The sequence below is a fragment of the Diabrotica virgifera genome, chromosome 5 (assembly GCF_917563875.1).
Source record: "Diabrotica virgifera virgifera chromosome 5, PGI_DIABVI_V3a".
Lineage (NCBI taxonomy): Eukaryota > Metazoa > Arthropoda > Insecta > Coleoptera > Chrysomelidae > Diabrotica > Diabrotica virgifera.
In genome coordinates this window covers 205,418,357-205,445,479 of record NC_065447.1, presented here as the reverse complement: position 1 = coordinate 205,445,479, position 27,123 = coordinate 205,418,357, and the positions used below count along the sequence as shown (strand labels likewise).

Below are 27,123 nucleotides of genomic sequence, written 5' to 3'. Positions count from 1 at the left end.
AAAGTTGATTAATAGCAAGCTGAAAATTTGTTAATAGCTTAAGGGTGTCTAGTCGGATAAACTTTGATATATGGGAACACTGGAACAGGGGCAGTTTTAATTGTGGAACAGGTTAAAAATTTGGAACGGTCACACCACGAAAACGGCACTTTTATTTTGTCCGACAGAACAGACTTAAACTCTTCGAACAGAGATTAAACTCTCATGCAAAAATCAGACTGCTATTTATCACCAAATGGGCGTTTTAATGAGTGGAACATGTGGAATATGTCAAATGACAGGAATTATGACAGGTGATAGATAGCAGTCTGATTTTTGCATGAGAGTTTAATCTCTGTTCGGAGAGTTTAAGTCTGTTCTGTCGGACAAAATAAATGGTGTGACCGTTTTCGTGGTGTGACCGTTCCAAATTTTTAACCTGTTCCACAATTAAAACTGCCCCTGTTCCAGTGTTCCCATATATCAAAGTTAGACCGCGTTATGTAATAGCGGATTAAGCGCCAAAATGTTGTTTTGAGATAAATCGGTTTAAAGATTTTAAATTTGTTTTTGATACTATTTCTAAAATATAGTACTGACATGTTTCATATTTAATATATTAATGCAAATGTAAATAGACTTTAACATGGGTTTAAAATTTTTTAACAATAATTTATATTTTAAAAGTTATTCGATCAAATGTCGCTTAATTCGTTAATGTTTTTTTAAGATATGCATGAGTTAAGATCCGAATACCGGATTAAGAGACATATTTGGCGCTTAATCTGATGTTACCTGACAAAGGATGTCTTTTAATTCGATATCTTAAACGTTAGTAAATATGTTGTGTTTTGTAATAAAGAATTAACCGACTATTTGTGGCGCTTAATTCGTTATTACACTTACAAAGATGCGGATTTTTGTTTATGACAGTGGATTATGTACCATTATTGGCGTTTAGTTCGATATTACAAATCCTAGAGTGAGATTTTTTTTAATAAAATAAAAAATGTCGCTTAATACAGGCATTTAAAAACAGTTTTTTTTTAATTTTTTTTACAAAAAACATATTTTATACATAGATTTGCACCCTAGCTCCAAGATGGCACTATTATCTCGATTTTGGACTTTTGGCGGTTAATCCGTTATTACATAACGCGGTCCAGTTTATCTGACTAGACACCCTTAAGCTATTAACAAATTTTCAGCTTGTTATTAATCAACTTTTTTTCATACGCGGGATCCAGACCTATAAAATATTATTTAAATGATTTGATTCTATATATTTAGGAATTATGATTCTGGGTTTTTTTATCAAAGTTTTATACGGATATTTATAAATTGGTAATAATTTACTGTTGTGTAAATCTGTATAATTCCTGGTTATTTTTGGTTTTTGTTAATCATAACAACAATACTTCTAGAATTCCAGGAAATATGTTTTATAATAATGAATCATTTGATAACTCCCAAGCCATAGTCAATGCCTTTAGTACATTTTTTAAAGTGTTTATTCTTTACCAAATATTAATGATGAGTCTAATTTAAATTTTGACCCGGGTACCTGGTTGGATATTAGTTGTGAACCAATCAAGGAAAAGGAGATTTTGAAAGCTGGAAAAAGGTTAAAGAACAAATTTACGTCAGGTCCAGATACAATCCCATCATTTCTTTTTAAAGGTTGTCTGCGGGTTTTAATAAAACCACTATAAACAATTTTCAACTTAATTTTAAAAACGTCAACATTTCCGGATGCTTGGAAAATAGCTAAGGTTTGTCCTATTCACAAATCAGATAGCCGTAATATCGTGAATAATTATAGACCAATCTCTATTTTGAATAATGCTGCTAAAATCTTGGAAACCATTTTGTACTATCGTATATATGTATGTATCTGCTAGGAATCTTATATCTACAGATCAGCATGGATTCATGAGAGCAAGATCCACTACTAGTAATCTTGCAGTATTTATGTAAATCACTTGACGCAAGGGGGCAAATTGATGCAGTTTACACTAACTTCTCAAAAGTATTCGACAAGATACACCATCGAATATTATTACAAAAACTTTCTTCGATGGGAATTAACAATATGTACTTATTCCCAGCTTCTCAAGTATTACCTGTCGCAACGCAGACAGTATGTTTATTATAATGGCTATAGTTCAGAAATATATACTGCAACTAATGGAGTCCCGCAAGGATCGAATTTAGGCCCATTGCTATTTTTATTATTTATTAATGATTTGAGTGAGTCCTTAGATTGTAATAAGCTGATGTTTGCAGATGACTTGAAATTATATGTAACAAATAATACCTTAGAAAATTGTGTTGCAAATTGTGTTGTGTGAAAATTGTGAAAATGCAAACACAAATTAATTTATTACATAATTGGTGTCTACAAAACCAACTTCACCTAAACAAATCTAAATGTAAGATTCTTACTTTTAGTCGTAAATATAATACTTTGATGTTTCCATATGAAATTGATAATGTTGTACTAGAAATAACTAATTGTATCAAAGATCTGGGTATTTACATGGACTGTCAACTATCATTTAACTATCACATTAATTCTATTATTTCCTCGGCATATCGCTCATATGGTTTCATTATTTGCAACTGCAAAAGTTTCTATAATCTATCAGCACTAAATGCTATGTACATGAGCTTAGTTAGATCCAAATTGGAATACGGTGCTTTAATATGGAATCCTATTTATTTTAAATATTCCAATGTCGTTGAAAGGGTTCAAAAAATATCTAAAATTTTTAACCTTCAAAGTTACAGGAACATATCCCCAAAGGGGTTGTGATTATGTCGCTTTGTTAAATAGTTTTAATTTTATTTAATTAGAAATACGTAGGCATAAACTATTAAATGGTGGAGTTGACTGTCCTAATTTACTAGCACAAATCGATATTTTGTTCCTCGGGTATCAGCTCGATCTAATAATACATTTGTGTGTGAAAGATCCTACACGAATATAATGTTGAAAGCACCAATCAACTTAATGTACAGAAACGCAAACAAACTATCTAATCGTTGTGATATCTTCTGTTGTAGTGCTTATGAATTAAAAAGTAAGTGTCGAGCTCTTACCTAAGGTATTTCATTTTGTTTTTTTTTTGTCTTTATAACGTATATTTATTTTCTTTTTTATTTATTTATTGGTTTGCATGAAAATTGTTTATTATTTTTTTGTAAAATTGCTCTGTAAATGGGTAACTGTTGGGCAATAAACGCTATTATTATTATTATTCTTTGACGAGACAGTTCATTTATTATTATTATATTTAGTTCAGAGAAATAAGGAAAAAAATAACCTGTTGGTGACACAACCCCCTTCAGGCCGAAACCAAATTTTTTGAGTAGTATGGACATCTATAATAATAACCTATATATTTCCTGCAGATGATTTTGATGACATACATAGTTATAAACAAATGAAAATCAAAAAACGGTAAATTTTCGTTTTTTTCGTGTATTACCAAAAATTTAAGCGATTTAAACAAATTTGAGAGTCAGAAACTCTGCACCTTGATCTAAAACTGCACCTACAAAATACCCTGTGAATGTAACAATTTCTACGTGGTGAAACTGCAATACCACTATGTGTCAGGGTAAACTAACATGAAACATACATCAAGAACAGAGATTTCGAGAAATCCAAGATATGCAAAAATGCCTGGAACAAGGAGTACAGTGTACAATGGAAAGATGCATCAACAATAATTAAAGAAACAGACATGAAAAAAAAAAGAAAAGTTTAAGAAGCAACCATCATCATACAAGAAGAATGTGTAGCAAATCCATCAGCAGAATACAGCAGGCTTTGGTCCCCAATACTAAAAAAAGAAGTCAATAACATGAAGATATCAACAATAGCGAAATTAAGGGAATCGAAGAACAAACCATCGAATATCTCATATAGTTCTTCCACTCTAACTTTCCCTTGCGTCACTATTCATTTTCAAACAAGTTGAATCAAAAAATAAAGTGAAACGTAGGGGAGAGTTGGACAAAACGGGATACCATTCTTGTTTACTTTTACCACGGAAAATATCTTAAAGAAATTATCATAATATTATTTTTTATAGGTATAACATTTATTGCAGCACACAAAACAAATATCTTTAGCTATTTTTAATAACTGGAAATTAGCAAAAAAAATATTTATTAAAGTCCTACACATCCCGTCTTATCCAACCAGGGTTGGATAAAACGGGATAGGTTTATAATAAACTGCTCGTCAAAAGTTAGGGATATAGAAAATTCTGCTGATTTTCATAGTTGATTTTTTCGCGAACAGACGGATTCTGCTATTTTTTTTTATTTTAGCATTTTCTTTAGTATTTACACAGTTGTGCAAAAGTTTACTCAAACTTATTTTTTGTACTTATACCGGGTGGAAGTAAAAAATATGTTTGTCTTGTGTTCAGTTTGAGACACCCTGTAGGGAGAACGAGGTTCAAATGTGAGTATATATCAGAATAATATTGTAGTCTTATGTTTTGTGAATATGCTGTTGTTTAAATGTCTCTGATATCTTTAGAAACAAAAAAATAGACGGTTTTGTAATTTAACATGTGTTTTAACCGAAACAAAAGTTTGAGACACCTTGTATGGAGAAAAAGGCACAAAGGTGAGTATACCCCGATACTATATTGTAATCTCATATTTTTTGAATATTTTATTTTTTTAATTTCTCTGATATCTTTAATAACAAAGAAACTAGACGGTATTACTCTTTAATATGTTTTTCTATGTTTCACATGTGTGATGTGACGCATGTCGTCAGTTAAAACAGATGTTAAAGAGTAATATCGTTTAGTTTCTTTGTTATTAAAGATATCAGAGAAATTGAAAAAATCAAATATTCACAAAATATAAGACTACAACAAAATATCGAGGTATACTCACCTTTGTACCTTTTTCTCCCTACAAGGTGTCTCAAACTTTTGTTTCGGTTAAAACACATGTTAAATTACAAAACTATCTATTTTTTTTATTTTAAAAGATATCAGGGACATTCAAAAATAAAAATGTTCACAAAACATAAGACTACAATACGTATTCGATATATACTCCCATTTGTACCTCTTTCTCCCTACAGGGCGTCTCAAACTTAACATAAGAAAAACATTTCTTTCCTTCCACCCGGTATAAGTACAAAAAAAAAGTTTGAGTAAACCTTTGCATAACTGTGTGAATACTAAAGAAAAGTCTAAAATAACAAAAAAAATTTAGCGGAATCCGTTAATCTGTTCTCGAAAAAATCTACTCTAAAAATTCAGCAGAATTTTCTATATCCCTAACTGTTGACGAGCAGTTTATTTAATATTTTGTATAAAATTATCTAAAATTTGATTTATGTCTAAATTAAGTAGACATTAACTGTATAGTAAAATTTACTCTTGAAAGAATATCTTCAGTAGTCAGAAACTTAAAAATAGGCGTTTTTTATGTTTTATGGCAAAATGGGAAATAAGACCTTTTATTTAGGACTAGGTACGTATATCAGAACAAAAGTCACGTAAAAATATGTTGTTCTCTGCGGTATGATAAAATATCATATCGCTATTCATATCTCTATTTCGCTGTAAGCTTCATATCTCTATTTAAAAAATTAATAGGCCAACAAATAAATAGGTAGATAAAACGGGACATAAGAAACTGTATCCCATTTTATCCAACTTATAAGTATCCCGTTTTTTCCAATTCAGACATTTTTCAAAACAAAAGTGGCTGCTGCCTAAATGTTAAAGTAAAATTAGGTAGACTACACATGAGAATATTCGTTAATGAATACTTAATTAAATGTAATAGTCACTGAAATTATATTTTTATATATGTAGGCAGTATAATCTAGAAAACAACGCAGTTACAAGTACAAAGTATCAAAAAAATAGAGTCAAACAATTCTAAACACAACAACTTTTCAGCAAATAATGGCATCGAGGTAAAACGAACTGAGAATGTTAAAATGACGACTGATAACAAGTTTCCGTCGTTGTCCGATTGATAGCACCACTAGTTGGGTCTCTAGGCTAGGTATCCCGTTTTATCTGACTATCCCGTTTTATCCAACTCTCCCCTACGTCGACGTGTGGTATTGATAATTGAAAAGCGTCCTAAAAGCGTCAGTTAAAAAGAGTCCTAGTATAAAAAGTACTTCGTGAATAATTTCGAGCATGGGAAAAGTTAGAGTGGAAGTACTATACACTACACAAATGCAACACAACACAACCATGGTAGTCTAGGCGCCAAATAGAGGTCACCGTGTCCTTTTCAATTCTGATGGACAGACTCAACGGTTTCCTATGGATTTTTGGCTGCTGATTACGAATTTCGAGGGTGGATTTCGATCCGAGTGGTCAAAAAATTGTTATAAACAATTTAATTGTTTATAATGATCTGGCTTATAAACTAAAAGAAATAAAAAAATGTGTCAAATAAAATTTGTTCCTTAATAAAAACGAAGAAAAAAACGTTTACTAAACTTAAATCCAACAGTTAGAACTCAAGATATTGTAAAATTAGTGCACAATGCAAATTGAAAATTGCAAAATAAGTATTTTTCGAAGCTTCATTGATCATAACTTGACTTTTACGCATGCAAATGAGCCTTAGAAGGTCTCATTTTAAAGGTCTATTAATGGGCTTCCAAAAAAAGTTTATTAAATTATTTAATCTTCATTTGTTTTAAAGTCATACCCGTTTGAAGTTTTAATTTTCTTAAAAAAATTGTACATTAATTTGTTTATAAGGGTTTCAAGCAAATTTGAGCTATAAACATGTATACTTTAATTAACAATAATGATAGAAGAACTCAAAAGAAACATTTCTAGCTTACGAAAATGTTTGTAACTTTATTTTTGGCCAAGATATCGATACTTTAATAGCGCAAGCTCTGAGGCACAAGATCGACTCACAGCGTAAAGTTGTTCTAAAGCTATTTAGTTGCGGCATTAATTATTCTAAATTGAAAATAAGCCACAATTTAATTAAAAAATTATTTTATTAACGTTTTGACGTCCAAATCGGACGTCGTTGTCAAAATAAAAAATATTAATAAATTAAACAAAAATGTTGATGCTTATTAAAAAATTATTCTAATAATTTAATTTAATCTGACTGAATTCAGACATATACATTTTAAAGTAGTTTAAAATAATATTGCCAACATTTATAAGTGGCGTTCCTGGGACGACATTACTGAAAGATAGTTCATTCGATTACATGAAACCAAACCTAACTCAAATTTTTCATTAAAGATTTAATGAACTATCTTTTAGTAAAGTCGTCCCAGGATCGCAACTCATAAATATTGGCAATATTATTTTAGTCTTTTGAGTCAGATTAAATTAAATTATTAGCAATAATTTGCTAATATTAGCAAATAATGTTTTTCTAAGCAACAACATTTTTGTTTAGTTTATTAATATTTTGTATTTTGACAACGACGTCTGATTTGGATGTGGAAACGTTAATAAAATCATTTTTCAGTTAAATTGTGGCTTATTTCTCATTTAGAATAATTAATGCCACAAGGAAATAGCGTCAGAACAGCTTTATGCTGTGAGCCGATCTTGCGCCTCAGAGCTTGCGCTATTAAAATATCGATATCTTGGCCAAAAATAAAGCGAAGAACATTTTCGTAAGCTCAAAATGTTCCTTTTGATTTCTTCTATCATTATTGTTAGTTAAAGTATAAATGTTTATAGCTCAAATTTGCTTGAAAACCTTATAAACAAATTAATGTACAATTTTTTTAAGACAATTATACCTTCAAACGGGTATAACTTTAAAACAAATGAAGATAAAGTAATTTAACAAACTTTGTTTGGAAGCCTATTAATTAAGCTTTAAAATGAAACCTTTTAAGTCTCATTTTTGTGCGTAGAATCCAAGTTACGATTGATAGAGCTTCGAAAAATACTTATTTTGCAATTTTCAATTTGCATTGTGCACTAATTTTACAATATCTTGAGGTATAATTGTTGGATTTAAGATTAATAAACGTTTTTTCTTCGTTTTTTATTAAGAAACAAATTTTATTTAAAACATTTTTTTATTTCTTTTAGCTTATCAGCCACAGCCTTATAAACAATTAAATTGTTTATAACAATTTTTTGACCACTCGGATCGAAATCCACCCTTGAAATTCGTAATCAGCAGCCAAAAATCTATAAGAAACCGTTGAGTTTGTCCATCAGAATTGAAAAGGACACGGTGACCCCTCTGGCGCATATACTATGGGCAAAATTAAAAATTAAAAAAAATTAAATAAAAATTTTATTTTTAATTCAATTTTATAAATTTAAAAATTTGATTTTTTCAACAGCCACATCTATGATACAACTTACACAAACAAATTAACACAAAACAACACACAAAAAAGTCAGAATTTGATACCCCTAGAGCAATAACATAATTTTCAAACAAATTTTTTCAACCACACATTGCTATGGTCAATGGTCCATAAGATCGAAACCAAAGAGTAATCCACTGGTTTTTGATTTCTATTTTAACAGGTACAGTGGGTGATCATAAATATTATTAGAGCCACCTCAGAAAATTTTACTTTTGTTTAATAATGGTATGTAAGTTTTTTCTTTATACGGTCCACATTGCCTTTGAAACTTTAGAAATGGATGCTACGTTTCTCTCGGAGTGATTAGTGTTCAATAGTAAAGTTTTTGTTTCTGCTATTTTCCTTGGTGAGATGTCTTTGGCTTTTCCCATGATGTTCTGGTACCACTAGTGTAACGAACGTGCAATGTTCACTAAACTCACAAAAAATAGTATAGGACTGTCAGAATATCACTAGAGAGCAATGGAAACTCTCAAAGTTTATTACTACTCTAAACCCACGAGTTGCAAGCTAGGGTGGGCAGCACTGACAAACAATGGCATCTGAGTCATGCATTACCACACACGCGTGTTGCCACTATTGCCATACTATTTATTGCACTTTCATAAAGTGTAACAAGACAGTCAAATGGAAACAAACGGATTAATATATTATACAGCTCAATTATATACCCTTTCTCTAAAACATTGAATTTTACTAGGTGGCTCTAATAATTTGATCACCCACTGTATATAAAATGATTTACTGTATATAAAAATCTACCATAAAAATTTTATGTCCGATACAATAAAGGCTCGGAAATTGGGGAATTAAACGCAAAACTGAAAAAGCACAACAACTAATGTAAAGTAGGAGTTAATCTCGGTAAAACATATACTCGTCACTCGTAGCTTGGCAAACATAGCTTGCTCAATCCTTTCGGCGAATTTTTATTTTCAATGAAAACATTTTTTACAACTTTTACAACTAAACATCTTGGATTATTGACAGTTAAAATTAAGATAGGGTAGAAACTAGCAAGATACAGGAAAATACAGCTGTCATTGTCGTAGCAGATATACTAACAACCAATTGGTTAAATTGTAATATTTATTGGACAGGTCTGTTATATCAGTTTTTTAGTTGTAAATTCTTTATAATTCGGTTCCCTTGGGAACCAAAAAGCATTTGGTTGTAGTATTTGGTTTATTGTTACTTTGGCTGTTTTTTTGTGCAATAAATTTAACATAAAGTGCGCTGGAATAAGTGTTACCCCCCTTAAGAACTTATTTATTTTTACCACATAAGCACAACGTTCGGACAGGTCGATCTTTAAAATAATCATAGTATATTATAAATGTATATTACAAAAATGTATAATACTTTAATCCTTTTTAAGAGAGTAGGCGCAAAATTTCGTTCGAATTATTTTTAAACGCATTTATTTTTTTCGAATCCTGAGAAAGCTAATAAGTATTTTTTAAAAATTTAAACGCATAATGAAATATTACAGTGCTATCGAGGGTCGAAAGTCCCTGAGAACTTCTATAATGATTATTTTACTAAGGCACAAAGGTGAAAAATAGAAAATTTAGTCTGATTTTTAATATCAAATATATCATTCAAAAGAAACTCTTTGTTTATTCTAAGGGACTTTCAGCTCTCGGTAATAATGTAGTCTTTCATTCTGCGTTTAAATTTTTCAAAAAGATTTATTAGTTTTCTCAGGATTCGAAAAAAAATGCGTTTAAAAATAATTCGAACGAAATTTTGCGCCTAGGCCCTTAAAAAGAATTAAAGTATTATAAATTTTTGTATAAGTATTTCAAAAGCTTTTAAATGAGGTGTCACATGATGTACTTTCCCATTTAAAAAATCAAAGTTGTGCCTGTCACCTGAAGAGGGATGGCGTAAAGTTCGAAACATGGATGCTATAATATACTATGATTATTTTAAAAATCGACCTGTCCGTTATATAAGCGCTTATTTAGAACGATATAATATGAGCGTTTTGCTTATGTGCTAAAAATAAATAAGTTGATAAGGGGGGTAACACTTAATCCAGTGCACTGTATATATTATAAAAATACTTAACCAATTCGCTGCCGATCGAAGAGAATGGAACCTGGCTAGGAACCAGTTTGTTGAACGGTATCTAACTGAAGTAATCATATCACTCGCTAGCGCGTAAACGCACCTGACTGAAGTAACCATATCACGCGCTGGCGCGTGATCAGTATCGAATCGGTTAACCCATATGTAAAGTTACACTCCTTACCATCATGTCTAATACAGCACTCCAACGTCTTTATTCATACATGACTCAGTGCAGGACGCTAACATAGAAGTAGTAGAACAGCTCACATCCTGGGTGTACAGATAACTGAGAATGGCAGCGAGGAGGAAAAAATACGGAAACGGATAATACTTGCTAACAAAGCGTACTTCTCTCTTTGGCAGATGTTTGGATCCAAAGATATCCATAGAGAAGTAAAGTTTAAAATATATCAAACCATCATACGGCCAATAGAAATTTATGGAGTAGAAACATGGATCATAACTGAAACGACAATAAACTATATTAATACTTTTGAAAGAAAGATATTAAGGAGGATATTGGGACCTATTTGCGACAATGGTATATGGAAAATAAGGTTCAATCACGAGTTATACCAATGTTACAAAGAACCTATAGCAAAGTATGCAATAATACAAAGATTGCGCTGGGCAGGTCACCTTATAAGAATGGGTATCCACAAAACACCTAGTAGAAAGCTTGGTGGGACTATGGTGGGACGTCGGCCAGTAGGAAGACCAAAGAAGAGGTGGATAGTCGAAGTGAGAACCGATGCTAAAGAGATATTGAGGGTGGACAACTGGAGGAGAGCAGCCAAGGACAGATATACTTGGAGGCAGATGATGGGGGAGGTCAGGGTCCGACTTGGGCTGTAGCACCATAGGAGAAAGAGAAAGAGCTTACATTTCGTCTTCTTTTCATTTATTCGAAGGTCCACACTACCTGTTTCTACCTCGAGTTGTGAAAACAGCTCTCTCACTTCTTGTAGAATGAGCGACTTCATTTCGATCATGAGCAAAGTCCAACAATAGTTTTGATCCCCGATTGGCAAATTCCCCTGTCAGCTCAGATGATATTATTACATATTCTAAAGCCAAACTATTGAATAACAACAGTGATAAGAGGTCTCCTTGTCTAAGTCTTGATGTTACACGTAGTCTTTTATATTTGTTGTCAGTAATTTAAGACCCAGTAACAATGAGATAAAAAGAGCAGTCAAGGAGATGAAGAATAATAAATCGCCAGGAAAAGACGGGATAACTGTAGAAATGCTAAAAAATGGTGGGAAAACAATTAGAGAAGTTTTGTACATAATAATAGTCTCCCGTTTTACACCGCTCACGTGGCTTTGGGAGTATAGCAGGGTAGTCTGCTATATCTAGGGCCTACGGTATACAAGAAAGGTAACAGGGCCAGTGCTACGCTTCAACCGCCTATTATTACCCCTGGTTTTACCCAAGGTACTCATTTTATTTAGGCTGAGTCGACCTGGGGCCTATAAACATTTAAAAATGTTTAGTTGTTCTTGCCGCCGGTAGGATTTGAACTCCGGACCACCGGTACGCTAGCCTAGCACACTACCACTCGGCTACGCCGGCCCTTAGTTGTTTTGTACATACTTATGAATAAAATATTAATGCCAAAACAAATACCCAACACTTGGAACGAAGCAGTAACATTGTTACTATTTAAGAAAGGAGACAAAAAGGATCTAAAGAATTACAGACCCATAACTTTACTAAATGTGATGTACAAACTATTAACCAAGATATTAACAAATAGATTAACCACTAAATTAGATGGATACCAGGCAAGAGAACAAGCCGGATTTAGAAAGAGCTTCAGTACAAGTGACCACCTTTTAACGATGAAGATATTAATCGAAAAAGCTAACGAATATCATATTCAGCTATACATGGTATTTATTGACTTCGAAAAAGCATTTGATAGTGTAGAACACTGGACAGTAAAGAATTCCCTACAAAACAGCAGAATAGACTACAGATATACCGACTTAATTACAAATATATATGATAAGGCAACAACAACTATTAAGCTAATGAAACAAACGGAGCCTATTAAAATAAACCGAGGAGTAAGACAAGGAGATACCATATCGCCCAAGCTATTCAACCAAGCGCTAGAAGATGTGTTCAAACAACTACACTGCGATGGTTTGGGTATAAACATAAACGGGAAATATCTGAATCACTTACGATATGCTGATGATATTGTATTAATAACAGAAAGAAGTGAATAATTACAAAGAATGATGTAAGAACTAGATAGAGAATCGACAAAGATAGGACTGAAGATGAATTACAGTAAAACAAAAACCATGACCAATCAACAAGAAGAACTAATAATTACAGTGGCACAAACAAGAATAGAACAAGTAAAAGAGTATATATATCTAGGACAAATTACTAGATTAAATAAAGAAAATCACACCGAAGAAATAAAGAGAAGAATAAGATTGGCCTGGGCATCATTCGGAAAACTGTCTTATATTCTAAAGAACAGAAAATACCCGCAATACCTAAAAACAAGAGTATTCAATCAATGTATACTCCCTGTTCTAATATATGGCTCTCAGACATGGACGTTTACAAAAGAAAATATGAAAAAAATAGCAAAGACAGAAAGATCAATGGAAAGAAAAATGCTGAACATTAAACTGTCAGACAGGAAAAGAAACGAATGGATCCGTAACAAAACAAAAGTGAAAGATGTCTCTAATTAAGTAGCAAAGCTTAAATGGAAGTTCGTCGGACACACCCTACGACAGAAGGATGAAAGGTGAACTAAGATGACTATATATTGGAGACCGTGGAACCACAAACGAAAAAGGGGAAGGCCACAGATGCGATGGTCGGATGACCTGAAGAAACACACTGAAATTGCCCAAGATAGAGAGGCATGGAAGAAGGAAGAGGAGGCCTATATCCAAGGATGGATGTTTAGGGCTGATTAGATAGATAGAATTTAAGACCCAGAACACAAACAATTAAAAGTAATTCAGGTATATTTATTAAGAGCACAAATATACCTTCAAAGGGCCACATGAGGCTGGCGAGCCACAGTTTAGCCTCCCCGGCTCTATAGCAAATTATATAAACATACAAAGATTACGCTGGGCAGGTCACCTTATAAGAATGGATAACGACAGAACACCTAGTAGAACGCCTAGCGGAACTATTGTGGGATGTCGGCCAGTATGAAGACCAAGGATGAGGTGAATAGACGAAGTGACAACCGATGCTAAAGAGATATTGAGGGTGGATAACTGGAGGAGAGCAGCCAGAGACAGAGATACTTGGAGGCGGATGCTGGGGGAGGCGGATGCTGGGGGAGGCCAGGGCCCGAGTTTGGCTGTAGCTCCCTATGAGAGAGAGAGACTCGATATTGTATATTTTATTTATATTTGTACAGCTATTGTTGTTATTGTTTGGTGTTATATAAGGTATTGATTTTTGAGGTTTGTTTGTATTTTTAGGGAGGTAATAATTTTTTTTCAGTGTGGGGCCAAGACGTGTATTGAAAGAACAAGAATACTATAGCCAGATATTTTGACTTCCGTCTATTTTTTGTATAGAACAATTTCCTTGAATATGGAACATATAATACATGAATATTATTATATTATTTAGAAATGTATGCGAAATAATAATTATCACTTACGTGTTTGGCCCAACCAGATTAACAAAAATGCACCAATGGAAACAGCTAGTACTATGAGGATTATAAAAAGCACCAACCATAGTCTATCCAGGAACCGTCTATTTAATGGAATTCCCGATAACAATGGAGTCGACTCTTCATTGTCTAGAGATTCTGGATCATATTCAGTCGGTCGGCTACTGTCACTGCTGGATAAAAAATTTTCAGCCACGCTTTTTAGTTTACTCACAAATCCAGTACCATTTTGCTGATTTCCTGGATTTTCTAAGTTGGGCGCTGTTGGTGATTTGCTAGGTGGATCACCAATAAATGGCTTGTTAAGTGGATTATCATTTAATGATTTGCTAGCTGGATCCCCATTAAGTGGCTTGTTAAGTGGATTATCCGTTGGTGGTTTGATTGCTGGATCATCAATAAGTGGCTTATTAAATGGATTATCATTTGATGGTTTGCTCATTGTATTATCAGATTTAGTCACAAGCTCAGTACCAATTTGCTGATTTCCTGGATTATCTAAGTTAAGCGCTAATGGTTTGCTAGCTGGAGTATCTGGTTTACTCTCCTTGGAATCTTCGTTTGGTGCTAGCAACGGAGCTGTTTCCCCTTCTTTTAGAGGATCGTCGTCATCAGTCTCGGGATCATCTTCCTCGTGAGTAGTAAGATTAATATTTTCTAAGGTATTAGAGGTACTCTCGTTTTTCTTTTCGTCCTCTCCTGGTGCTGAAGATTTGTCTTCCAAACCTAAAATAAAAAAGTTGTATTTTATAAAAAATGATTTTCAAAATCGGTTCCAAAACGATTCGACTGTAAACTTACAAATATTAGAGAAAAAGAAATAGAAAAGTAGAATTGATCGATCCCAAAGCCGAATGACAACGAATAGAGAAGTAAAGACGGCGATAGATGATTCTTCAATAGGAAGACGATTACTGTGAAAACCACGAAAACGATGGAATGACAACTTACTGGAGGCACATTGAAAAACAGACAATGTCTACATAAAAAGATGAAGAAGAAGAATTTTCTAGGTTGTTACTGATCATTTAAACAGTCATTTAATATATTTTAACCATACAGTGGAACCCCGATAAGTCGGTCTCCGATAACCTGGAAGTCCAGCTAACCCTGACCGATTTTCATCAGACAAACATTTCAACAATTCAAAATAAAATAGTATTTAATATAATATTTGGGAGATAAGGTGTATTTGTGTAATTTGAACTATACGATAATAAAAATGACTCATGGTAAACGGCGGCATGGCAGAGCGACGTTCACTGTCTTGAATTATCGGAAAAAACAGGCACCTGTAGTAGTATTTCTTTATTTATTTCAATAAAATAGTCTTAGTATTGTTTAAAAAAGACTAAAAGAATATTTAAAAAATTATTTTTTAAACAATGGTCTTAGTATTCCCTATTCTAAAATAACATAACATCGTTCCGATTGTGACTGTATTGTTTATAGTACAGTCTTGTATTGTTCGCTTTCGTTTGCTTAGGTTTGTGTTTACGTGTTTTTAGTAATTTAGATGTGCATATACAGGGTGTCCAGAAACTCTACCGACAAACGAAGATAAAAGATTCCTCAGATGATTTTAAGACCATTTAATGAAATTCACCTAGTCCGAAAATGCTTCCTAAGGTAGCTAGAGCTCTTTGGAGATGGCGTCATGTAATTAGTTTCTCTTAAATACCTCCAGAACGCTTCCATTCAGAAAAACGAAAATTGGTACGCACATTTATTTTCTAAAAATGAATCGATTCCATCAAATGTGAATTTCTAGTACCGGTCATAGGCGTCCATTTTGGGTGGGGCAACAGTTATTTTATCGCATAACTTCTTTGTCTTTAACGTTTAATCATTTTTTACACTGGATTATTAAATTGTCAGGTATTCTAGTACTAAAAAGTACTTCTGCTTTAAGTCAGTAAGACACACCGTTTTCTAGAAAAATCGATTTTGAAGTTCTTCATTTTTGGAATTGAAAACAAAATTGAAAACATTTTCAAAAAAAAACGATGTATTTTACCAACTTAAAGCAAGAGTAACTTTTAGTACTCGAGTACTTCATAATTTAATAATCCAGTGTCAAAAATGCTTAAAAATTAAAGAAAAAAAGTTATGCTATAAAATAACTGTTGACCTACCCACAACGGAAGCCTATGTCCGGTACTAGAAATTCGCAATTAATGAAATCGATTTATCTCTGTAATATAAATAAATTTACCAGTTTTCGTCTTTTTAATAGTCTTTTTTTGAATTTTTTTTTAACATCCAAACCGAAAAATTTTCAAATCGATTTTTCTAGAAAACGGTGTATCCTACAGACTTAAAGCAAGAGTACCTTTTAGTACTACAATACCTTACAATTTAATAATTCACGCTCAAAAATGCTTAAAAATTAAAGACAAAAAAGTTATGCGATAAAATAGCCGTTGCCCTACCCAAAACGGACGCCTATGATGGCTACTAGAAATTCGCAGTGAATGGAATAGATTTATATCTAGAAGATAAATACACTTACCAATTTTTGTTTTTCTTAATAGAAGCGTTCTGAAGGTATTTAAGAAAAACTAATTACAAGACGCCATCTTCAAAGAGCTCTAGCTCCTTTAGGAAGCATTTTCGGACTAAGTGAATTGGGTTAAATTGTCTTAAAATTATCTGAAGGATCTTCTGTCTTCGTTTTTCGGTAGAGTTTCTGGACACCCTGTATATTTCATGTTATTTCAATTATAACGGAGTTTATCTGCAAGTATACCATATTTTATTAATTTTTACCATATTCTCCGGCTAACCCGGATTTTCAATAACCCGGATCGGCCGCGGTCCCGATTAATCCGAGTTATCGAGGTTTCACTGTAATATAAATTATGCAAAAGTATGAGACTAACTCCGGAATACATATATCAAAATCTACTCAGTGATTATAGTCTAGGTGCCAGAGGGGTCACCGTGTCCTTTTCAATTCTGATGGACAAACTCAACGGTTTCTTATGGATTTTTGGCTGCTGATTACGAATTTCGGGGGTGGATTTCGATCCGAGTGGTAAAAAAATTGTTATAAACAATTTAATTGTTTATAAATTGTTTATAAGGCTCTGGCTCATAAACTAAAAGAGATAAAAAAATGTTTCAAATAAAATTTGTTCCTTAATAAAAGACAAAGAAAAAAATGTTTACTAAACTTAAATCCCATAATTAGAACTTAAGATATTGTAAAATTAGTGCACAATGCAAATTGAAAATTGCAAAATAAGTATTTTTTGAAGCTTTATCGATCGTAACTTGGCTTCTACGCTTGCAAATAAGCCTTAGAAGGTCTTATTTTAAAGCTTAATTAATAGGCTTCCAAAGAAAGTTGGTTAAATTACCTTATCTTCATTTGTTTTAAAGTTATACCCGTTTGTAGTTATAATTTTCTTAAAAAAATTGTACATTAATTTGTTTATAAGGGTTTCAAGCAAATTTGAGCTATAAACATTTATACTTTAATTAACAATAATGATAGAAGAACTCAAAAGGAACAATTTGAGCTTACGAAAATGTTCGTAAAATTATTTTTGGCCAAGATATCGATATTTTAATGGCGCGCTATGAGGCGCAAGATCGGCTCACAGTCAAGTAAGTATGTATTCTACGACGCTTTATCGATCGCAACTCGGCTTCTACGCATGCAATTGAGCCAATATCTGATATCCATATAAAAATGGATCGAGTTCTTTTGCAGCATCATCATTGCATATAAAACGAGCATTTATGATGTGGCGGCATACACACAATTGACGGGCCTTGACGGATGATGCTGCAAAAGAACTAGATCCACTTTATATGAATATCATATAGATAATTAGACTCTGAAGCTCCAAGAAGTTTTAGTTTTACTGCCTACAAGAACAGACTTAGTACCACCATGTAACTGTTAAAATTTCTCTAAGAACTTATGCAGATGTAAAAAAGCTGAGATTCCCTGTATATCTCTATGCAGATGCATGAAAAAAATGTTTGTAAAAATAGTATTAATAAATAATATCAACTTACTTTTTAGTTATACTTCTGAAATATTAGTTTTTTATGTTTTTTTTTTCTCATTTAGTACAAAAAATAGAAGACAAAGTAAATAGAATGAAAGGTGGTACGAGGTGCAGTATGATGATTAAATTATAAGAATTATATGATAAAATTTGATTAGGATCTTCAAAAATGAAAAATGAAGATAACGTATGTATACATAGAAATTATAATTTGCATCGAGAAGTTAGCGCGTGAACCTTTACGCGGTGAGCCGATCTTGCGCCTCATATCGCGCCATTTAAATATCGATATCTTGGCCAAAAATTAACTTACGAACATTTTTTTAAGCTCAAATTGTTCCTTTTGAATTCTTCTATTATTATTGTTAATTAAAGTATAAATGTTTCTAGCTTAAATTTGCTTGAACCCCTTATAAACAAATTAATGTACATTTTTTTTAAGAAAATTATAATTTCAAACGGGTATAACTTTAAAATAAATGAAGACAGAGTAATTTACCAAACTTTGTTTGAAAGCTTATTAAATGAGCTTTAGAATAAGACCTTCTAAGGCTTATTTTCAAGCGTAGAAGCCAAGTTACGATGGATAAAGCTTCGAAAAATACTTATTTTGCAATTTGCAATTTGCATTGTGCACTAATTTTATAATATCTTGAGTTCTAATTGTTGGATTTAAGTTTAGTAAACATTTTTTCTTCGTTTTTTATTAAGGAACAAATTTTATTTGAAACATTTTTTTATCTCTTTTAGTCTATGAGCCAGAGCCTTTTAAACAATTTATAAACAATTAAATTGTTTATAACAATTTTTTGACCACTTGGATCGAAATCCACCCTCGAAATTCGTAATCAGCAGCCAAAAATCCGTAAGAAACCGTTGAGTTTGTCCATCAGAATTGAAAAGGACACGGTGACCTCTATTTGGCGCCTAGACTATTAGATTATACTCCAAATTTAGATCAATAAGTAAACAAATATCAGCAGTTAACTTTGTTTCTGTTGGTATATGTATATGATTTGCAAAAGGCTAATGAGCCTAGATTAGACGAAAATAAATGAGCAATTTCCGTAAAGATAACCGTTACAGATTTAGCCGATTATATCCACAAACAGCAACCAAAAATTTTCCTTGATTTGTCGATGAACATATAAATAAAATTTCGGCCTAGATACAAGTTTTTCGGGTAGTTATTATTCAAATTAATATTAGATCGGGAATTAAGTATAAAAAGGAAAACACTACTTATCTTTTAGAAATCATATCTCTTAGTAGGGATGGGAAAAACCTACCGGTTTTAACCTAAAACCGGTTTTTTTACTTCGCAATAACCGGTTTTACCGGTGGTTTTTTTTGTCCCGGTTATAACCGGTTTTTTCTTTTAAAGTAAAAACCGGTTATTAGGGTTTTACGGTGATTAGGATTAGGTTAGGTATTATTTTGGATCCCAATCATAATTATTAATAGAATAAAATGGTTTTATTAAAAATTGTGTTTTATTTATATTGATATTGGTGTTCTTTCGATAGTACTAATTTTGATCATATTGATATCGAGTATCGAGTCGAGTGGAGTATCGCAAACTAAAGTGCATTGTAAATGTAACATTGTAACCTATTGGATTAAAAAAACCGAAAACCGGTTTTTGGAAAACCGGTTTTTTTGGCAGGTTGTAACCGCCAGGTTAAACCGTAAACAAGAAAAACCGGTAAAACCGAAAACCGGTGTTTTGTCAAAAACCGCCATCCCTATCTCTTAGGACAGTTTTGCAGTTGTAGGGTGCAATTAGAACGAAAATATGCATTGTTTCGGAAAAGTTCAAACAAGCTTATATTTTTCTAAAACTTTTTTGTTAGTTTATATACATGTTAAAGTAAAAACTTCTACTCGCAGAACTGGCCGCTAATTGTTTATTAATTGTTTAAACAATAACAATTTTTTGTATAAATAATTTTAAAAATATCGTTAAATTCATCATGTTACTTTGATCAACTATGTTTCTATTTTGTTTTTGATTATGCTGAATCCGAATATGGCATTTCAATTTGAAAATTCTTATACAGAAGCTCTTATACAGTGTGTCTGCGTAGCTAGGAACCACATGGAAAACTTTTTTATTATCAATTTTACGAAAAAACTTATTCTTAATGAAATGCTCTGAATAGTCAAAAATCTAAAACTCAACCATCAGATATAAAATTTTATCAATTTTATACGAGTTATGTCAAAAATATGAATTTCGTTAAACAGTAAAGTACCTTTATATTCCAGCATATCAAAAAATGCTATTATGAAAAGATGTTTGAAATTAGAAACTATGTCTATATATACAATTACATCATTCTAATCGAAAAAAAAAATTAAATTTTTTCTCAAATTACGGATACTCATCATCATTTTATTTCAATTATGATAACTAATTTATTATTACTTTTACGAAAAAAAGTTATTTTTCATAAAATGCTCTCCCTCGTCTAAAATCTAAGATACAACCATCAGACATCAAACTTTTTAAATTTTATACGAGGTATGTAAATTTTTTATTATTCACAATATTTTAATTAGAAGGATGCAATTGAACACTAAAACAAATTTTTTAATTCCAAACAACTTTTCTTAATAACAATTTTCGATGTTGTGAAATGTAATGGTACTTTACTCTTGAGTGGAATTCATATTTTTTGACATACCTCGTATAACATTTATTAAATTTGATATTTGATGATTGCATCTTAGATTATATACGATGCAGAGTATTTTATAAAGAATAACTTTTTTTAGTAAAAAATGATAATAAAAAAGTTATCAATAGGTTCCAAGTTACGCAGATATACTGTATAAGAGCTAAAAATTTTTTTTTTGCTGAACATTTATTATTGTTGAAGCTTATTATTAAATGTGTTTTAGGTAAGTTTTACAGAAAAAAGTTCTGATCACTTTGTACAAACATTTTTTAGCTGGTAATTTTCGGTTTTTGTATTACATTTTTGTTATCTTTCTTAATTTTCTTAAAAAGAAATGGTTTATTTCATTTTTAAAGTAAAATAGTTTAGCACATTTTAGAGATTACATCCTAAGCTTTAAAAAGCACTTATAAAACTGTAATAGATCTGTTCAAACTTGAGTAATACCGTCTTAAAGTGGTGGTAATTCTATAAAACTAGGAAGATTTCAAAAATTACATTTTTGAGACGTCATATCATTTGAATTAAATTTTTGAGATTTTTTTTTGAATAAAACATCATTTAGCAAGATGCTTGGAGGGTAAGTTGTGCAAAACTGAGAGTTTTATAAGAAAAACTGTATTAGTCACACATTTTTAAATCATTTTTAAACATAATTCATGTAAGGCTCACTTTCCGCCCACACCGTAGTTATGCCCATACATTTTTTTCTTTCTATTATAACCATAAGATAGCTTAATTATTCTTCTTTCATGTTCAATTTGTAAAATTCCAGTTGATCCATTAAGTAAATAATTACATCAAAATAACTCAACCATGCACTTCGCCGTACGTTAGTTTACATTGCGCCAATGTTTGTGAGAAGGGTGACTTTATCGTTATAATTAAAAAATTATAGAAGATACAGATTTAATTTTAGAAAATTCTTTATAAAAGGTTTTTTTTTGTAAAATTTTCTGAATTTTTCAATGGTCAAGTCAGTTTTTTTCTAAAATTTATATTTTCGGAGTTATTTTAAAAAACATCTAATTTCGTAGTTCATTTGTTTAATAAAAAATGAAGCAGCCACTTCTCGAGTAGAACTTTTTGATATGATATTTATCAAACATTTCTTAATGAAATTACAATAAGTTCTATCTTGTTTGATTTTTTCCGAAGTGAATATGCACTCCCCTATTGTTGCTATTAAGGGGACAAGGAATCAATTGAATATTTTCTTCTGTTTCGACGTACATTGAAACCGTATGTAATACACTTACAGAAGCGCTAATAACTGCACAAAAACAGTACTGTATTAAACCATCTAGAAAAGAAGAGGTACTGAGGAATAAAACCAAAAATCTTATTAAAGTAAGGAAAACCAAGAGAGGAGTGGAGAAGGGCGACTCAGCTGAACTCATAGTTTAATCATGAGATTAGTTAAAAGATGTATCTACTATTTAGTTATAAATTAAAAATTATTAAAACTTTTTTTTTAATTTTTAAACACCAATAAGATGCTTCAGAACATTACAATCTGATCAAATAATGTGATCAATGAGCAACTTATTTCTAACCTAATAGTCCGTTCTTTAACGGTAAAATATTGCAAAACCTCTACATTTTAAAGAACCGCTTGGATTGACATGAAATTTGGCATACACATAGCTAACAAGTCAAAGAAAAAAAGTGATATTGTGCCGATATGTGCTTTTGTCCTGGGGCTGGTTTTCACCCCCTCTTGGGGGTGAAAAAATATTTGTCCAAAGAAAGTCAGGAAATGGATAAACTGGCTAATTTTAAGTAACTTTTGTTCCATAGAGTTTTTTCACTAAGTCAATACTTTTCGAGTTATTTGGCAGTGAATATTTTCATTTTTTCAACAAAATAACCACGCTTTTAGACTGTTTTTCGCAAATAACTCAAATAGTAAGTATTTTGTCGAAAAGATATTCTTAGCAAAAATAAGCCTGTAAAAAATTAAAAAAAAATGGTGTTTACATCACGTCTCTAAACCTAGTAGAAGGAGAGTTATAGCTAATGAAATATAGGTTCAGATTCGTCAAATTCCAAATGGAATACTTTAACGTGAAATAACCAAAAATTAAGCACATGTGGGGGAAAACTCATTACAACTTATTTAAAGTGTTTAAAAAAAGCTTCATTTTTGTTTTATAAAAAAATTTCTAGCATCAAAATTAAACAAGTTACGCTCAAAATAAAGTTAGTCCCTTTTGGTTTTGGTAAAAAAATCGAGAAAATCACCCCCTAATTAGTATCTTAAATGGACTTAATCGTTACGACTTCACAAGTTTCTTGACTCGTGTATACATTGTTTATATGATCTGTAAGTTTCATCGGTTCAAAGTCCTTTTTATTGAAAGGGCTGTAGTTAAAAGGGGTTGAACGGGTCACTGATCACGAATGTATGCAAATTTAGAAACACCAAATCTTAATCAATTTTTGTCTAACAGAAAAACAAAAAAGTACATGATATTCAGAAAAGCAAATCTGACTTTTTTTGTTTTTCGAGATTTTTGGTATCTCTAACAATTTTAAGTTATTTTGAAAAAAAACATATTTTTCAAAATTTAAATTTTTAAAAATTTTACTTTGAAACCAAATTTTTTCAAAAATAAGCACTTAATGAAGCACTGAATCAATGAAACTTACACATCATATAAACACAACATAATAGTAGATTATACCACGAGTCAATAATGATGGCTATTATTCCCGAGGAATATTTACGAACCGAGCCGCGTTAGCGGCGAGGGAGTAACATTCCGAGGGAATGAGAGCCATTATTGCGAGTAGTATACTCTACTTTATCTACGACAAATTAATTAATTTAAGATTTTTAATGAACAACTTTATTTGTTAAAAACATTAAAATTAGTAATAGTACAATTAATAAACTGAATTGGTTGAGAATCATCATTAACTTTAGTAGAGTTTTTAATACAAATATTTGGGATCTCGATTGCTGTAGAACAAGAAGATGGTACATTACTGTTTATCTCTTTAGCGATAGTATCTGCTGTAGTTGCCTTGTTTCTCATAGACTGATCAATGTATCCTTCAGCTACTGTGTTGACTTCCAGCCCCCATGACGCTTTAATCCAGTTAAATCGCCTCCTCCATCAATATACAGAGTGGCAGATGATCTGCGATAACAATGGCCGGTATAACTTTGAGGATTTGGCAAGTTTAAATATTTGGCAATCTGCCTACCAATATCTGCAAATTTGTTCTTTCCTATACGTTGTATTGTACATTTAGATTTTTGATAATTTAGAAAGAATGGATTTATTTTCACATGTGACGGACGGAGATCGATGTATTTCTTCACAATATTGTAAAACGTACTGTTTATGGTAAATTTTCGTACAATTTTGGTTTTAGACTTGGGGATTGTTATTAATAAATCTGTTTGGAGATCCTTCACGTCTTGTATATTCATTTGATAAAGTTCGTTTGAGCGGCATGCACCCATAATTCCAATGATCAATATTACCTGAAGCAAATAAGCATATGAGTTTTTGAATAAATCAAATTAAATATGTATATTTACCTTATGTAAAAGATAAATTTCATCAGGAGCTTTGTCAATAAATTTCCTAATTTGCTCTGGGGTTAGAGTGGAAGACTTTTTTGCTTGAAATCCTTCCGATTTTCTCTTTAGAAACGCTCTTAGTTTGCCGTATTTTTCCAGATCAACGTCATGGTTTATTCTCAACATAGATTTAATCATTGAATAGAATGACCATAATGAAGACGGTTTATATTTTGCACTTAATTCAGCGAAATAGGCCAGCAGAACATTTTCGGAAAATGATTTCGCGTTGTTTCGAACACGCCATTCGTTGAAGTTTGCGTACGTTTTATTATAAATGGATTTCGATGTTTCAGGTATTAAGGTAGATGCTGTTGCTGTAGCTAGTTCTACAATTTCTGGTGGTGTACAATTAAAAGATTCTTCATTTTCGTCCATCTCAACACAAACTGTCAAATATACTATTCGTTTGACAGTGACACTTTTTGAGGTTGATTATTTTGTTTCCGTGGTGAATTTTGTGATTGTTGTGATTAATAGCTATTAATCCCGCATTATTAATCCCTAAGGGATTATTATATGGCATTATATTGCAAACACCACAAGTATAATACATATATTATGTATCAGTCGTAGATAAATAAAATAATTTGTGGAGCGGTAACGATTAAATTCATTTAAATTGCTAATTAGGGGGTGGTCTTCCCGATTTTTTTTTTGCAAAAACAAAAGGGACCAACTTTATTTTGAGCGTAACTTACTTAAATTTAATGCTAAAAACTTTTTGTAAAAACAGATATAAAGCTTTTTTTAAACACTTTAAAAAAGTTATAATGGGTTTTCCCCAAAAAGTGCTTAATTTTTTGGATAATTCACGTCGAAATATTCTATTTGAAATTTGGTGAATATGAATCTATTTTTCATTGGCTATAACTCTGGTTCTACGAGATACAGAGACCTAACGCGTACACCATTTTTTTTTACTTTTTTATATGCTATATTTTTGATAAGAACGTTTTTTCGGCAAAATACTTACTTTTTGAGTTATTTGGAAAAAAAACGGCCAAAAATGTGGTTATTTTGTTGACAAATGAACATATTCACTCGGAAATAACTCGAAAAGTGTAGACTTGGCGAAAAATCTCTATAGAGCAAAAGTTACTTAAAATTAGTCAGTTTACCCATTTCCGTACTTATTTTGGACATATATTTTTTCACCCCCACAAGGGGTGAAAGTCACCCCCAGGGCAAAAGCACACTTCGGCACAATATCACTTTTTTTCTTTGACATGTAAGCTATACGTATGCCAAATTTCATGTCAATCCAAGCGGTTCTTCAAAATTTAGAGCAAAAACCGTGAAAGAATGGACTATAACTTACTACTAAAAACTTAAGACTAAGGGCAAACTCAATAGTAACCCTTAGGTTCTGTTAATATATTGCACAGATGTTAACTTGTACCATCACTTGCACCGTGCACTATTTTTCACTTAACTAACTCGAAGGGTTTCTTCCTCTTGAGTATTCTAGCTAGATCCGTGTTGTCGAGGAGTTGGATGGCCTTAACATTGACGCGTTGAAGAAGTCGTTGTTCGTGACTCTTGGCCAATTTTTCTATGGTCTTGTCTTATTGTTAAACTGATAAATTAAAATTATTTAAACTGATAAGTATAATATAACTATAAAATGCAATAGAACTGAATTTTATTTTGATTTATCTTATCGCTACAAGCAAGAGGACAGAACGACCATTTACTGGAATGTAAACAAAATTTATCGTTGTATAAACTATTAGATAATTTAATGGTAGAATTAAAATCAAAAATAGATACAAATTACTTTGTCGTCGAAAAGATAAGAAAATTAAAAATATTAATAATTTTAATAGAAATCATATAATAATTATCAATTTATATAAAGTACCTCGACAGCTGTAGCTATTGGTATAGGAACACTAACATAAGGTATACAGAGTGTCCAGAAACTCTCCCCAAGCTGGGGATTCTTCAGATAGTTTTAAGATAATTTAATCCAAATCATCGAGTCCGAAAATGCTTCATAAGGGAGCTAGAGCTCTTTAAAGATGGCGTCTTGTAATTAGTTTTTCTTAACGCTGTACTTAAACTGCCGTCAAACGGTCTTGCACTATAATGCCGTTAACAGCTATGATTTATGATCATTCGTATGATGTGTTTGACGGCATTTTCTTCGGATGCCGTTCGCGTTCACTCGCAGTTCAGCATAAATATATACACGTGGTGAGTTAATGCACGAGTTGACGATTCCCTTATCTTATTTTATTATAGTGCCCGTCGCAGTATACAGTTGCAAGCGTTATATTTGTACCTAATTGTTAATTATTGTGGGAATAATAAGTTTGAATTTGAAAAACTTGAATGACTTAGGTAAGTGTCATTATTGGGCGTCCGTTCGTTTTCTAAATATTGGTACTTTTAGTTAGGTTAAGTATTGGTATGTCAATGATGTTATAAAAGTTGGCGATACATTTTCCTCATTTGCCGATGCAAAAAAAGGCATCTCGAAACTTGGAGAAAGTACATTTACCACGTTTTGGAAACGAGATTCGCGTACTATTGCAAGCAGTAAAATTAAGAGGCCGATAGAAAGCTATTTAATTTATTATCAATTTGTTTATGCATGCAATCATGGTGGAAGGAACTTCAACAGCGGTGGGAAAACAATTCGGCAGTCTTGGTGTCCAATATCAAATATTCAGTATTCATATCCGAAATTGGACAGTATCATTTTATCACCC

The 27,123-nt window shown here is 31.8% G+C and overlaps 1 protein-coding gene across 2 annotated transcripts in view; it reads right to left on the bottom strand.

Annotated features, from left to right (window-relative positions):
- LOC126885273 (uncharacterized) overlaps positions 1–27,123 on the bottom strand; it is a 76,771-nt gene that overhangs the window by 8,322 nt on the left and 41,326 nt on the right. For both annotated transcript variants that reach the window (XM_050651759.1, XM_050651760.1), the window contains exon 2: positions 14,094–14,834. In XM_050651759.1, coding sequence (XP_050507716.1) covers positions 14,094–14,834 — 741 coding nt within the window. The remainder of the gene's footprint in view (positions 1–14,093; positions 14,835–27,123) is intronic.